Raw genomic sequence first — 17,045 nt, forward strand, 5'->3', positions numbered from 1 at the left:
TCTTTATAAACATACTGTTATATGATAGGAAATGATCAAAACTTTCGTCCCTCATCATGAGTAATAAGTATGAAAAGAAGTTAACTTACTTGTACAGTTGGGCAATGATCCAGACCATGTTCCATTGGCTGTACACTGCCTAACTGATGATCCAGAAAGTATGTATCCCTCCATGCATGAATAAATGACAGAGCTGGAGAATGTTGTGCCATCTATACGGAACACTTTCCCATTGGCAGTAGTTCCTGGGTTACCACACTGCACAGCTATAAAGCAAATTGATAAGAGCGTATATAACACTGCAATTAGAGAAGCTCTCACAAAAAGTTAATGACTAAATAATTACTAAAAATTACCCAAAGGAGCTATAAAGTACCCTAAAAATAAACAAAGCACCATGTTTTAGAATTGCTTGAAATTCAAGATGAATTTATGTGGATTTTATTAGTTTAATTACTAGGAATGTAAATTGCATTATAGACTACTTGTTCAGACTTTTATTGTTGAACTGAGTGAAAAACTTGTGTGGTGCAGTAATTACTCAACAGCACAGCCTTGGGGCACCACAAAATCCTTGTCGAAAGAATTATAAAATTCTGTGCCTTATACTAAAAATATACCTAGTGTAAAATTAGAAGATAAGCTTTGTAATAATAATGAGCTCCAGCAGAGATTTGTTTTTATTTGATTTCTCATATGAGAGGGGTATAAAAATGTGCTACTTAAATATTATAGACATTCATTTAAAATGTTATTTATAGAGACATGTTACTCATTTTTATTAAATGATTGTGAACTCTAATTCAAGACTAGGTAAAAATCAAAAATTTACTACACATACACTAAAATAACTGTAGTTAAATTCCAATAATGCATTTTAATAAACTCTTAATACACTTCATGCCTATAAAGAGAAGAGAGTGAACATTTATCTACCACTTACCATGTACCAGGTACTGTCATAAAAATTTTTTAGAAACATCTCAGCTGATCCTTATAATAACTCTGTGAGGTAGATGCCATTATTATCTCCATTTTATACTTAAGGAAATTGAAGCAAACAGATATTAAGTGATTTACTCAAGATTAAATAGCTAGCAAGTATATGAGGACACATTTGAACTCAGGTCTTTGTAACTCTAAGACCAATCCTCTCTCTACTTGGTATCAGATTCCTCTATGTACTGTATGTTTCCATCTTTATAGAATGTTTGGAGGATAGAACATTCTAGTCAGAAGTTTAACTTCTGGTTAATCTCTGTTAATCAATCATCATCTATATCATATGTCAATTTCAAATAATTATAATGTTGTCTATTCCTTTTTCAGTCATGTCTGAATCTTCATGACCCCTTTTGGGGTTTTCTTGGCAAAGACATTAGAGTGGTTTGCCATTTCCTTCTCCAACTCATTTTATAGATAAAGAAACTGAGGTAAACAGGGTTAAGTGACTTACTTGCCCAGGATCACAATCCTAAATATTAAAATATTCAGAACATAATTTTAAACTTTGCTGATAATTCAGACTATACTTATACATATACATACATAATATATGTGTGTGTGTGTGTGTGTGTATACACGATTGTTGTAATGATTCATGGTTTAAGGCAATTGGTCTCAAGTTCCATTTTGATGATTTATCCTTTACATGGTTCACTGATTCAAAATGCAACAAATATCAGATTATCTTCATCTGACAAAACCCTCTAACAAAGAACAGATAGTAAATAAACAAGGTATAAATAGAATAGATAACTTACTGGAGTAGCAATGCAAATTGACCAAAATAAAAGAGGTAGAGAATAGAATGAGTAAGGAATAATAGCTTCACTTTCAATCCCCAATATGGTAAGTAGCTACATCTAGGCAAACTAAATTCTAGGCAGGCAGATCATTTCTTAAAGGAGACAGTGTTTGTGATAATATTCATTTGGGGCTAGGCAATGCTTTTCCTTTCCATCAGTTCACAACTAGTAAGCATCTACCCTGGACCACTATCCTTTTTTCAGAGAGATGAAATTCCCTGATTTTTGTTCCTGGGCAGCTTCTGCTTTTCTTTATCCATTAGACCTTTCTTTAGGAGGGAAAACTGTACTTTCCATTATCCCTCTAGCTGATAAATGGCTACTCTTTGAATGCTTTGTGTCTTTGGATGAGGGAGATAACCACAGGCTACTAAAAGAGGACTAGGGGATACTTTTAACTCAGCTAAGTATGTTAGCTTTAATTTTTCATGTTTTATTTAATGCAACCAAAAACTTGTCCTTTTATTGTTGTTGTTCTAAGAGAGAAGGTGTTCTGTGCCTTCTGCCTGCTACCTAACTAAAAATGTACTCATACCTTCCAGACAATGACTTTTCTTGGGTTTCTAGGCTGCTCGGAGTATTTTGAATAGAGTATATTTTTTAAATCTATGTTAAAAAAATTGAATAAAGGTACAGACTCATAAAATATAATTCCTTAGGAAAACCTTATTTCTTGAAAGAGTCCTAGGATAATTAAAAAAGGGAAAGCAAATACTTTCCAGACTTTTTAGGAGAGTCAAGTAGTATCTCACAAGTGATGCAAATAGTTATTAGGGAAAGGTAACTACTAAAAATTATACTTAATTACCTCCACAGTCCTTGACAGAACCTCTAAATTGGGTACTTCAAAGATCATATAGTTCACTGAAACTCTGATGATATTCTTACTCTGGTATCATTTGTTTTTCAGAACAGTCCATTGCCTACCTTTCCAGCTTTATTGCAAATTATGCTCTTTCATCCATGCAGTATTTCAGACAAATTCAGACCTGCTATTCTGCCATACATGAAATTTGTAATATAGAAAATAATACTGCCATATTTTCTTGGGGCAACCTGTCAGTTGTCCTGGTTGGAATGTTGACCGTGGCATGAGCCATAAGGCAGGTACCAACTGGAAGTTGGACTCAGGGTATATAAAGGCCTGGAGACCCAGGGCTGGGTTCTTTCCCTACTTCACTTCTCACCTTTGCTTCTACCTCTTGGGTGGGATCTCGGTGGTCAAGGGAGGTGGAACATGGGATATCTCAAGTTTCCTAGGTCAGGCAGGTTTAATGATCTTTGCAGACCAAATAGGAACATCAATCTGATATACCAATTATTCCTTATCAAGAGATTGCTTTATATTTACCATCAAGCAATCATTTTATTTCTGTCCCAGGGCTAGTCCCTTGGGACAGCTGATGATCATAGCAAAGAGTTTATCAACATCCTGAACTTAGATCTAGAAGGCAGTAATAGACTAGTTTCATAGTTTTCCTAACCCACTCTCCAATCCCTTTTCCCAAACCAATTTTTCAATAAATCCTTAGTTTAATTTAAGAACTAGTGTGTCCTACCCTCATCTTAGATCTAAATAGTGACTGCTATTCAAGATTCTAAGAAAAAGACAGAGTAACTCCATTACTGTTTAGATAGTACTTCCATTCCAGTCTAATCTCACTAGCAACCAATAGGAGTTACTTCCTCAGCCAGGTCAGAGGCTGAAGGGAAATCATCTTAAAGGGTTTTAGTCCTTACCAAGGGAAATTACATCAATTCCTTGGCTGCTTTAGGCACTGAGTATTTGTCATTCCTACATCCAGTACCTTCAGTATCTTCAGCTTGTGACTAATCCATATTAGTTTCCTGACTGCTTTAAAGCCTTACCAACTTATAATCATTATTTAAGGAAGCAATTCTAGTGTAGAGAGGAGTTTGCTTTTCTTTCCACCACTAAAACCAACTACGACTGCCATTTATGGGCCAAACAGCTAAAAAGGGAAACAATATGGATTTTTTGGTTCTTAATTTATTTCTCTAAGTTGAAGGACTGTCTACATGATATATATATATATAATAAACCCTTACCTTCCGTCTTGGAGTCAATACTGTGTATTGGCTCCAAGGCAGAAGAATAGTAAGGGTAGGCAATGGGGGTCAAGTAACTTGCCCAGGGTCACACAGCTGGGAAGTGTCTGAGGTCAGATTTGAACCTAGGACCTCCCGTCTCTAGGTCTGGCTCTCAATCCACTGAGCTACCCAGCTGCCCCCCCATGATATTTTATTAATGCAAGCACAGTATGTTTTAGAGTACTAATTAGTACTATTCCAATTTAAGTTAACCTATAAACTCAACAAGTATTTATGAAGCACCAACTATGTGCTAAGTGCCAAGGACATAGAGTAAGATAAAAACCAGCCTCAGTTCACAAACTGTTCATGATGGATAGAACTATAAATCGTTTAACACAATTTAGTTAGTTAAAATAATGTAATTACATATTATTTCAGAGGCTTGCTCTAATTTTGTTTTGTTTTGAGAACACTACCCTTACTATTTAACTCTCAAAAATCATCAGGGATAGATGCTTCCTTTCCTTTCTACTTTGCCAGATAGAGCTGCTTGATTGTTCATTGGGCTTAGTTGATAAGGGTCAACAACCCTTTTCTTCCCCATAAGATGGAACACTAACCAGACCTTTGATTTTTTTTTTAAACCCTTGTACTTTCAGTGTATTATCTCATAGGTGGAAGAGTGGTAAGGGTGGGCAATGGGGGTCAAGTGACCTGCCCAGGGTCACACAGCTGGGAAGTGGCTGAGGCCGGGTTTGAACCTAGGACCTCCTGTCTCTAGGCCTGACTCTCACTCCACTGAGCTACCCAGCTGCCCCCCCAGACCTTTGATTTTACCACTGTCACTGGCTTATAAAGACCTTAAAGTCTTCCCACTTCTTCTTGGCTATCCACTGAGAGTGTCTCATCTGATCTTCTTATATAACTTGAGGAACTCTAGGACTTTCCATCTACCTCAACAATAAATCCATAGGAGTTCTGAGCCTTTCCATCTTCCTTGCAACTGAGCTTTATTTCACAAGTTGTCCCTCCAATTTAAATGAGCATGGATGGGCTATTTTTTCTATTTGTATTCCTATCCCTTAATAAAGTATTTAGTACCTACTAGGTGCTTAAATGTTTTTTTCATTCATTAATTTCCTCTGTAAACCTTGCCATAGTCTTTGACTTATGGCAATAAAATCCTAAAATGAATAAAAACAGAATATCATCTTATTTATATAGCAATGATCTCTTCATAAAAAAAACATAGATCTGAAAAACAAAATAGTCATCACCAACTAGACATTTAAGAGAGATTGTTTTCCTTCTTTCTTGAATAGGCTTTTAGAATCAGCAATTTTCTCATTTCTCTAATTTCCCATTACTTCTTCCCTCATCTCACTCCAAGCTGTCAAGCACTTGGAGACACTGGCCAAATGGTGCACAAAATCTGCTTTAGTTGCTTTTGAGAGGTTCTGAATATGAGGATTATTTATACATCAGTGGTTCAGCAAGCAAACTCAGCTCTCCATGTATTTCAGCCTCATTTCAAGAATGTATAAGCATCAGTTCTGTTGCATTAAGTTTTCTTGTACTTTAAAAGTACTGGTCATTCTCAGAACTCAACCTGGAGTTGTACTGAAGACTGAGTGGAAGATCTTGGGAATTCTCACATAATGAATTGAAAGAATCTTGTTATGATTCTCTTGACTCTTCTAGAACAAATACGCATTGTACTTTTGCTCTGGATGCCCCTGTTCATACTCCTATCTCTGGTCCTTTATTAAGACACTTTATTAATAGTGTGGCATCTGCTCTGGGGAATATGAACAGAAAAGGAAAGAAAGGATAAGCAACAAAGAAAATAAAAAGGAGACACAGTCTTGTAAGAATAGAGTCAGGAGGACTAAAGTAAAAAATAAGGAAAGGTTGATGAGAAAGGTTTAGGAAAATAAGAAGTTGTTTGTATGTATGTGTGTGTGGAGAGGGGAGTGGTTAAGCTATACAGCATAAAAGATGAAGGAAAAGGAATATTTCATAGAATGAATAAGCCGAAAAAATGGAAAAAAGGAAGAACTACTCAATTTTTAATCCTATGCTTCCTTAAAAAAGAATAATCTTTAGATTATCAGAGACAAATAAGAATGGCTAATAAGATCTAATAAAGTAATAAAATAGAGAGCACCCTATTGCCCTTTATGAATTCAAGTCATTAAGACTAGTTACACATATATATTTATGAAAATCCTAATTGAAAAGGAAGATATGATCAGGATTGACTTGCTTCATGTATACGTTTCCATTTCCTCTCTTATACATAGACTGACCAAGTCTTGAATGTATTCTTCACCCCACATCTCCATTTTATAGAATCCTTAGTTTTCTTTTAAGCTCAGACATGTAGCCTACCCTGACCCTCTAGATGTTATTACTTTGCCAAAAATTAAAGCCCTTTAACCCAGCTTCTTTGGCAGAATCCTTGTGACATACCACTTAACTTCTTCTGAGACTACTAAACCTCTGCTAACCAATAATTGCCAAACTGTGCCAATTGTGTCCTACCCATGTACCAAATTTCCTTTCCTCATTTTCTCCTCCAGATACAATTTGTCTATCTTTCCTGCTACAATCTTGACATTGTACCCTTTTCTCTTCATTTTGTCTTGGTGCTCTGCTCTACCTCATCCAAATCAAAAGCTCTGTATTGCTATGCCAAATCTCTTTGCCATTCCTGTTCCCCATTTTCCCATTCCCAACTACAATTAGCATTTTAATATTATGGCTTCCTCTCTAGCTTTCTTCTATTTCTGTCATCTTGTCAGCCTCATGCCCCTATTTCTTATTTCTATTTTCATGTGATACCCTATATTTGAAGAAATGGCACATTCTCCAAGTTTTTATTGACTTTTGTCCTTGTTTAGCATAATAACTCATGATATTATATAGTATGGTACATTTACATTTTCTTAAGAATTTCTAAGATTCTTTTACTTCATTAAACTTGAAGCCTATACTATATTCCATGGAACTACAATAACTATCATGTCCATCAATGTGCTAATACTGCAAAGATCTATAAATTCACTGATTTTGATACACACAATAGATTATCTTTCAGAATTGCTAAAGTAAAAACAAAACCAAAAATTCTTTATTCTCTTTTCAACCTTTCTGAGTTCTAATACGGTCTTGAAAGAGGCTCAACTTAAAAAGTCCTGTGATAATTTGTCCTTTGCTGTCATTGACTCCAGAAACCCAAAGCTACTGCCATATCATAACAAATAATAGTATATTTTTAGTATAACTTTTAAAAAAAGATGTTAGGACATGAATTCTGAGAAGGTGTCAAGATTAGAGGTTCTATAGGGGCAGTTCCCACAACCCCTCCCCCAATATTACAATAATACAAGCAATAAGTCCACAAATGTGGAATAGTCAACAATGTCAATAAAAAGGGCAAAGCCATTCTAAAAGAAAATATAAGTAAGGATCAGTTCATCAGGCCATTCATTCCTGGTTCTTTATACACTTTCCCTCTACTTGAAGAGATAGTGACCTCCACTGTTCCCCAAAACCAAATGGATATAGCAAATTTTAGGCAACATCTTTTGGAGTTAGTTCCTTGACAGTGGGTGAGTGGGGGGTGGGGGTGAGAATTAAAAGAGGAAGCTACTCCAAGTACATGTTACTAAGAAACAGCATAATCATATTTCAGAATTATAATGTGAAAGAATAAATTTTGCATATAGCAAGGGAAAAAATGGTCCTTAAAATTCTAAGGAGAATTAATCAAAACAGTGTGGGAAGCCGTTCTATGTATTAAAACCTTTGGAGAAATAGGATCAAATTTAGGGCCTGTTATCTGGATTCCCTACGTGACCAATCCAGGCTGAGGCAGTCTTTGTGTTTGGTCCTGGTCACCTGAGCCCCAAAAAAGGCTCTGGTACCAGCAGGTAGGTTAATCCAAAATCAACTTGATCCCTCCAAGAGGCTATTAGGAGTCATTTAGAGAAACAGAGTCTGTAACAGATATTTTATCTGGATCCCATTACAAAATCATCGGCAAGTAAAACTGTGTGTATGATTTTTCTGCACTGCATGTCAGGAATGCAGACAGAATGGGCCATCTAAGATAAAAATCTGAGGCTCCTCTTTTGACTCAGTTTTGATCCCCACCTTTCTTAGAACTCCTATTGGAAAACTTTGAAGCGGCAGACCAGCATCTACTGAGTTAATGATTCCTCTCCTTGATAATTAAGAAGCCTGGACCCTGACAAACATTACTTAAGATAAGTCTGCATACTTAGATAAGTATGGCGCTTTTAGTCTTGACTTTATTTGTCCAGGTGCCTATAATCCTGGAAGATAGAACTCAATAAGTGAGCATCTCCATAAAAATATTTCCTCTCCCAGAATTATCCCTACTAATTGATGGTTGGAATTTGGCCATTGTCTTGGTACTTATACCTTTACTCTTTAGACTTTAATGGGTTATGTATGATCTGTTACCCCTTCATAGCTGTGTTCTTTGTTTGAAACCAGTATATAATAAACTCCCAAGCCCACAGACTTTGGGACAGCATGGGCTAACCACTAGTCTAGTTGTTCTCATTTTTCTTTCTCCTGCTTTAACCATCCTATGCCACCACGCCGCTCAGGACCCCAAAAAATCATATAGAGGCATGGCCCCCTATAAAACAGTACTCTAACTTTATTATTACAAGAAATGAAAAGAAAAACTGAACTGTGATATTTAGATCAGTTGTAATCCCCAAATAATGTATCCTGCAAAGTTATGCCTAAATAACAATAAGAGGAATTGAACATTTCATAAATGGGAATTTAAATAATTCCTTCACTGGAATCCAAAGGTAAAAAAAAGATATACAACATGTTGAATGACCAAATAGCAAATTCTAAACTCAGGGCCATCTTTTCTCCTGATTATTACTGGTGTTCTTTTTTTTTTTTTTAATCTATAATAGATAATATTAATTTTACCCAGGCAATCTTATACTCTGTTTAAACAGATTTGAATAAACTTTAGACTAGTTCCCCAAATTATCTCTAGCTAATTTTGCTCCTCCTATTGTTCCCTTTGGAAAATTAATATTGAATTGGAATATTGTGTAATCATTTTTCTCCTTATCCCCCACTTGAGGTCAGATAGAAATAGTCTGACTTTAAGCTGAGGCTACATCCTTATAGGCTATGAAAATAAGTTGGGATCTTCCTTCTTCTATTAAGGAAAAAGGGATTAAGGGCAGGGCTGGACAGTCATGGTGAACTCCTTGACCCATTCAGGGAAGATTAAGGGAAGTTAGCAACTCTAGCAGCCACATTGGACTCCTTTGACTGAATGTTTTGGCATTTTCTTTGTAAGGAAAAAAGTCCATCTTCTTCATGTGATAAGGTAATGAGGGGGAAGTTGAAATTTCTAATTCTACCTTTTCAGTGGTCAATCAGATATGTCTTGGGATATTGAGGGGAGAAACTAAATGGTGAGTTTATAGATCTCCCTGCCTGAGAGGGGTTTGACCTCTTTTTTCACCTTGCTGGCTTGTGGAGAAAGACAACAGATCAGTTTAGGACAGCATTGGCAAAGTTATTGGCATGCATGCAGGGCAGCAAAGCGGAGCTTCTCTGTTTCCCCTTTTCCCAGTATCTGAGGACATTTTTTGCATACCCCACCTCCACCCCTCTGTCCAATCACCCAAAGCTAATACTTCTTCCCTCCAATCTCTGGGGTAATAAGGGGAGGCTGATGGGCAGTCGAAGTTATAGTTTGGGTAAACAAACTTGAAAATGTTTGCCATCACTGGTTTAGGATGTCTTGACTGGTCATTAATTTAAATGAAAAGATACTGCTTCTTGAGAATTTCAATTATTACAAAAATCTGGGGCTATAGCTAATATATAACTTGGTTCCAGTTAATGTATAGTTTGTGCCTTTTTCCAAATGAAGGCAAAATTGTTCCCAGTTTCTGTGCAAACATTCATGATAACAAGTCATGTTGAGAATAGAAAAGTCTTAGCTTTACTGATTAAAACAAGAAGAAAATGTGGTCCATAAAAAAAATCAATATAATTTACTCCCTTCTTCAATAGATCCCACTTTTCTATTAGGGACCTATATCCTCTCATAAAGTCAGAAAACATTGGTTTGGAATTAATTAGGGAGGGGAATTAATTTGGAGTTAATAGACAACTTGCTCATCCATGTCAAGGGTTAACAAGTTTCTAATGGCTTTTGTTTCTTCTGTAATTGATTTTGAACATTGGGATCAATCTGATAAGGTGACCATGCCTTAGAAATAACTTTGCAATGTTTCTGACCACAAGAAAAGGTCAGCGTATCCCTGCTTTCCCTTTATATTATGAATCCCATCCTCAGGACATTCAAAAGGATTTGACAGTACATTTTCTGTCCTAGGCAGAAACTTCTCACATTGCACTACCACAAAGATTTCCTCTTCCTTGAAACATTATAAAAAGGTTTTAGAACTCTCTGGGGCCCCCCCACACAACTATTTTCTTTGAATTCTTTCTCTTAATGGAAAATAAACATCTTTGTTATAGAAAAGCTATTTTCAAATTGTTTAATTTGTAGTTAACTATTATGGCTCTTGATTAAAATGTTGACATCCAGCATTGTGGTGAGTGCCACTTTTGCCCTAAAAGATTCATATAGTCATCGATGGTACTACTCTGATCATTTGGACTCTGTTACTAGAGAGATAATTTGCTTTGCATCAGACTTTAAATCAGTCTTCCCAATAGCAATGGAAAAGTTAAGTTCTTTAGTTCCCTTTATGTCATGATTTAATTTCTTGCTAACTATATTAAAGTTAATACTGAACGAGGATTTCTGAGTTCTGACATGAGTATTCATATACCCAAAAAGAGATTTCCTTAACAGATTGTTTGTCAGAAGGGAGAAGAGCCACTAAAAGGTTTCTTACTCAGAGGCTGGAAGACTAAGAAGCAAGAGACTTAGACCTTTGTAACTATCCAAAATAATTGCTGTAAATTGCTCAGAACATGAAGTATTATGATGAATATAAAAATACCTATTCAGCATTGCTGTTTGAGTATGTTTCTTCTCTTTGTTCATTCTTTTTCCTTTTCTATATTTTCTATGGTGAAAAATTTTTTTTTAAAGTTCCATACCTAAAACTCATATTGTACAGAGTGCCTGCATAACAATTCCCATATTATATACATTGGATAATATCTATATTGTACACTAAGTGTGTGGGGATCCTGTTATTTATATTTGAAGAAATCCTAGACATGAATCATACTCAAAATTTGTTGTAGAAAATTTCCTGCAGTTTTATTCTGGCAATAACAAGCTAAAGAGGAGCAGTAAAGTAGCACTTTGGATAGAATTCCAAAACTGGATTCAAACCTGGCTTCAGACACTGTGTAGCTGTGTGACCTTGGACAAGTCACTTAATCATGATTGTTTAGTTCTGCTGCTATTCTCTCCTAGAACTGATACTAAGACAGAAGATAAATGTTTAAAAAAAAAAAAAACAAGGCAAAGAATTTGATCTCTTTGGAGTCAGGCCCTTTGGGTTATTTGCAAATAGGATGTGGGGAGAGGATATTTTGGGTTCTGGATTTTACCCCTGAGGTAACCCATGGGGCTGGAACTGTCCATTTCCCAGAATCCTTAGTTGGTCTTTGAAAGATATTGGAACTCTGATCAATGCAATAATAAACCACTCTGCCCTGAGGACTAATGATGAAACATGACACCTTTTTCCTACCAGAAGTGATGAGCTAAAAAATGCAGAATGAGACACATCCTTTTTGGACATAGGTCAATCTGGGAATTTGTTTTGCTGAACCAAGCATTTTTGCTAAGAATTTTATTTTGTTGCTTTTGTTGTTGTTATTCAAAATAATGAATTTGTATAAAACAAAAAATATTTAAAGGTTGCCAGTTGCTAAACAATATTCAGAAAAGAAAACAAAGGAATAAGGAGGGAATCAGGAAATGGAAGATCACTGGTGACAAATCAAATGAGATCATTATAATTTCCTCTCAGCAAGTCCCTAGGGCACATGTCTAGTGCCCTGAAAGTTACTCCCTGCAAACAAAGAAACAAACGTTCTAATCTCATCAAGTTGGAGAACACACTAGTGCACCAAAGCTACAAATATGTATCAATTTCCTGAATATTTTCAAAACAATTTTATTGACCCTTTTACCTCAATAATGGCTCATTCCTATCCTTAAATTTTATTTAAGGATAATTAATAAAATTTATTTAAGGAAAATTTATTTCCTTAAATGTCAAATTTCTTGAAGATGTTTATATATTGTGTGTTTCCACTTTTCTACCACCAGTTTCCAGCTCAAACCATTGCAGTTATGCTTGTATCTTCACCATGTAATTGAGGTTTGGCACATACACAGAACACCTTATCAATGGTTGGCAACCTTTTTTGGCCATGAGAGCCATAAATGCCTGGGGAAGGAAGAGGATGGAGGCGGAAGGCACTGGAATATGGGGCGGGGCACATCCTGGGGCTCTGCCCAGACTGGCCAGGCAGAAGATGGAACCAGATATGGTTCGAGAGCCATACATTGAGGACCCCTGCCCTTAGATGGAGGCAGTAATGTGGGAGATGCCAGGTAGGTACCTGCTTCTGGGAAAAAAAAAAAAAAAAAGACTGGTACAGATTTAGATTTTTCTGTGCCCTAACATGAAGTTGAAAGAACTTCTTTCAATGGCTGCATAGCTGGAACTTATTTACCTTCAAAACTATATAAGCATGACATACTTGTTCTCTCTCTTTCTCTGTCTCTCTTCTTTCTCTCTCCCTCATCTCTTGTTGTTGTTGTTATTCTCCTCCTCCTCCTCCTCNTCTTCTTCTTCTTCTTCTTCTTCTTCTTCTTCTTCTTCTTCTTCTTCTTCTTCTTCTTCTTCTTCTTCTTCTTCTTCTTCTTCTTCTTCTTCTTCTTCTTCTTCTTCTTCTTCTTCTTCTTCTTCTTCTTCTTCTTCTTCTTCTTCTTCTTCTTCTTCTTCTTCTTCTTCTTCTTCTTCTTCTTCTTCTTCTTCTTCTTCTTCTTCTTCTTCTTCTTCTTCTTCTTCTTCTTCTTCTTCTTCTTCTTCTTCTTCTTCTTCTTCTTCTTCTTCTTCTTCTTCTTCTTCTTCTTCTTCTTCTTCTTCTTCTTCTTCTTCTTCTTCTTCTTCTTCTTCTTCTTCTTCTTCTTCTTCTTCTTCTTCTTCTTCTTCTTCTTCTTCTTCTTCTTCTTCTTCTTCTTCTTCTTCTTCTTCTTCTTCTTCTTCTTCTTCTTCTTCTTCTTCTTCTTCTTCTTCTTCTTCTTCTTCTTCTTCTTCTTCTTCTTCTTCTTCTTCTTCTTCTTCTTCTTCTTCTTCTTCTTCTTCTTCCTGAAGGCCAACTCTTTCTCCCTTTAGTCTACATGATTCTAAGAAATGTGTTTGGTATTTTAGTCTTGCCATATTTTCCTTCTCAGTTTTTGGTGTTTGGAAGTTGACAGGAATTTGAGCCCTAGCAATACTAGAGTCCAGAATTTCAGGCCAGATGTTGCCTTTGATCCAACTGGAAGCTTAAGAAGTCGAGGTCTTAGGATATTAGATTAAGTAGTAGGGTATTGGATTTGGAACTTATCTGGGTTAATGTTATTCAGGAACTGAGTTAAGCTATGAACCTAATTCCCAAGTGTCTTCAGAGTTTGGGATGGTATAGGAGGGAATTATCCTCTCCAGGATATGGAGTTAATATTTGTCAGTTATTCAAGAGTTTATTAAGCTTTTTCATGTACAAATTCATTTAGTTAGGCATTTATTAAGCACCTACAATGTGCCAGATACTGTTCTAAACACTTGGAATTCAAAGAAAGGGAAAAGACAGTCTGTGAATTAGTTCACAGTGTAATGGAGGAGACAAAATGCAAAAAAACCTACATTCAAACAAGCTATATACAGGATAAATTGGAGAGAATCAACAGGACATTAAGGGGAATTAGGCAAGATTTCTTTTAGAAGTTGAGATTTTAAAAGCTCATATTTTAAGGAAGTCAAAAACGCAAGCAGGTAGAAATGAGGAAGGACAGAATTCTAGGAATGGGGGTAGGCAGTAAAAATGCCCATAATTAGGGGATGGAATGTCATGTGGGAGAAAGAATAAGGAATCTAATGTCACTGAACAGAAGAATATATGAAGCCAAGTAGAGTGTAAGGAGACTGGAAAGGTAGGCGGGATCCATGTGATGAAGGGCTTTGAATGCCAGAAAATTTTTCAGCTGATACCAGAGATGGTAGGGAACTATAGGAGGTTATTGAATGAAGGTGGTGACATGATTTGTATGTGTTTTCTTGCTATACATTTGAATAAAATATTCTATAAAACTTATTCTAATTTTTAAGTAGTTAAATGGAACTGAGGGACCTGGCCTTTAAAACTGGGTAGGGATGAGATATACCATCCCCAAACCTCCTTAGGATACTGGGGAAGAGGGTAAAATGTAACAGATTTGGCACTCAGTAGTCCCAGGGCAAAAATCATTGCAACTTTCTTTATTAAAAATACTCTTTATAAGGCAATAATAATACCTTTTCATTACTCATCCTCTTGGATTTCTCTAAATTTAAAAAAAAAAAGGTAATCACTCTTTCCAACTAGACAATTAGTTTTTCTTATGCTTCATCATTCATCCATTGGTCTTCTTCTCCTATGCCTTTATTTGCTTTTTCTCTGTTTTTTTGTTGCAGGTTCTTCAACTGCCAAAACCTTTAATACAAGTCTTCTTTCCAAGGATCTCTCCTTAAGTTATTACCTGTATGCAGATAGACCTTTTTTGAGCTCTAGACCTATGCCTCTGACATCTTAATGTATATACTCCCAAGATTCCATAGCCAAAAACTGATATTTTTCCTTCTCTTCTTCCTGACTACCATTTGCTTAGGTTTCTATGTCTGTGGAGGCATTGAGATTAGCTTTGAATATTTTCCCTCATATTTCATATCTAGTCAGTTTCTAGATTTTGTCAAAGTCATCACAGGATCTTTGCCATGTTACCTTTTTATAGGGGCAGCTTGGTGGCACAGTGGATAGAATCCGGAACCTGGAATCTGGAAAAATCATTTCCCTGAGTTAAAATCTAGCCAGATTAATTTATTTGCTGCATGACCCTGGGCAAGTCACTTACCCCTGTTTATCTCAGTTTCTCATCTGTAAAATGAACTGGAGAATGAAATGGTAAACCACTCCAATGTTTTTACCAAAAAAATGCCAAATGAGGTCATGAAGAGTCAGTAAAGATTGAAAAACTACTGAACAACAGTGTAAGCCATATGTGAATGAGAATTTGTTCTATTCAGAAGTAGTCTTTGATTAGAGACCTTTAGGGAAAGGGAAAGTACCTTTCTCTGTGGAAGCCAAATCTAAATTTGAAAAGGTTTTAGTGTAGAGAAGTAGTATTTCTCTAGCACCTTAAAGTTTGCAATGTGTTTTTAAAAAATATTATCTCATTCTATCCTTACCAAAAGGCTAGGAAGTGCTTTGATTGTTTCCTTGTCTAAGATAAGTAAACTGAGGCAGAACAGAGGTTAAGTGATTTGTCCAGGGTCACACACTATTAAGTGTTTAAACAGAATTTGAACTTAGATATGCTAGGTTCCAAATCTAGCTGGTATCTACTGCACCACCTAGTTTACTTTTAAGTTCTTTCCATACTCATAGTAAAAGAAAGAAACATTTTAGGGAACAAAGTTGTCCACTAAACTTTTTTCTCCCTTTTATATTTGGCCTAACTTCATTATGTTAGAAAAGTAGGTAAAAAGTTAAAAAAAAAAAAAAAAAAAAAAGCCAAGGCTCATGAAATTGGATTAAGGATAGCAACTATTTTTAGAACAAAGGTACCTTTCCTCTTCCCCTTGAATGGATTAGGATAACTAAGAGAAAGTGATATTCTGGGAAGTCAGGATCTAAGGCAAATGGTTATGGAGTGATTTTCCAAGATTAAATGATTATTGTTTTAGATTGATGTAGTAAAACATTAACCTTGGCCTTACCCTGTATTAAATTTAATTTGCTATTCATATTTGTTATTAGATTTTATTTATCTGATCATATTATATTTATTAATTATGATTTGTTATATTGTGAGATTTTTCTTCTTAAGAAATTTTATAAATGCTACTTTTAAAATGTAGGGAAGAAATTTGTGTAAAGTTTCAACAGTTACATTTCTAATGACTTTGTGATATTTAGAATTACCTTGTAACATCAGGATCAATCTGATAAGTGGTGGTGTATGTCTTGGAAATGACTTTGCTGTGTTCCTGACCACAAGAAACGGTCAGATACCCTGAATCCTGCTATCTTATTGTAGTCACATCCTGGTTTACATTCCAAATGACTGACAGTATATCTCTTGTTCTAGAAAGAAGTTTTCCCACATTGCTCAATCACAGAGACCTCCCCCCCCCCCCCACCTTCCTTAAAACACTCTAAAAAGGTGTAGCCGCCTTCTCCTCCCAGGGTTTGGCTCTATCCATGTGTGTGACATGTCTCTCTCAATGGAAGTGAACATCTTTGATGCAGGGTTGTTTGTTCATTGGGTTTATCAGAGTATGCTTGTTTGGTTTTATCTTTGGCAAAAGGCAGGAGAGAATTGGGTCAGGATTGATATATCTATCTCTCAAGCAGACCAATGCTTGAAATTTGATTAATGTTAAATTACTAAAAATTGTTTTTGGTAGGCTTGTGCCTATAACTCAGAGTATAGTAGAAATTTCTTTTTCTTTGACAAGTTAACCAATATTCTAGATATTATTTAAATACCGTAGTATACAACAAGCAATACTTTGCCCAGAGTATGCTTCTCAATTTATATACCAACACATTAGCTTCTTTGGATGATGCTATTTGCTATCACTTGTTTTTGATGTAACCATATTGATTCTTTACAATAATATATTCTAGAATTTTCTAAGAATTAAAGCTAACTTCGCTAACTTCGCTAACTTCTATTCTCTGCTGGTTTTTGAAATCTGGGATAATAAACCCGTTTCCTCTCTAATGGTATCTCTCTTGCTTTCTATGTTCTTTCAAAAATCCTTGACAATGATTATGCAATAACATCCTCCATTTTCTAACAATACTTTGGGATCTAATTCATCTGGGCCTACTGCCTTGAACGGACAAGTACATAGGGTC

The 17,045-nt window shown here is 35.8% G+C and overlaps 1 protein-coding gene across 1 annotated transcript in view; it reads right to left on the reverse strand.

Moving 5' to 3' along the window:
- Positions 1-17,045, reverse strand: part of CSMD3 (CUB and Sushi multiple domains 3) — a 1,590,968-nt gene that overhangs the window by 71,707 nt on the left and 1,502,216 nt on the right. The window contains exon 58 of the mRNA XM_044684131.1: positions 90-266. Coding sequence (XP_044540066.1) covers positions 90-266 — 177 coding nt within the window. The remainder of the gene's footprint in view (positions 1-89; positions 267-17,045) is intronic.

This window comes from Gracilinanus agilis, chromosome 1 (genome assembly GCF_016433145.1).
Source record: "Gracilinanus agilis isolate LMUSP501 chromosome 1, AgileGrace, whole genome shotgun sequence".
Lineage (NCBI taxonomy): Eukaryota > Metazoa > Chordata > Mammalia > Didelphimorphia > Didelphidae > Gracilinanus > Gracilinanus agilis.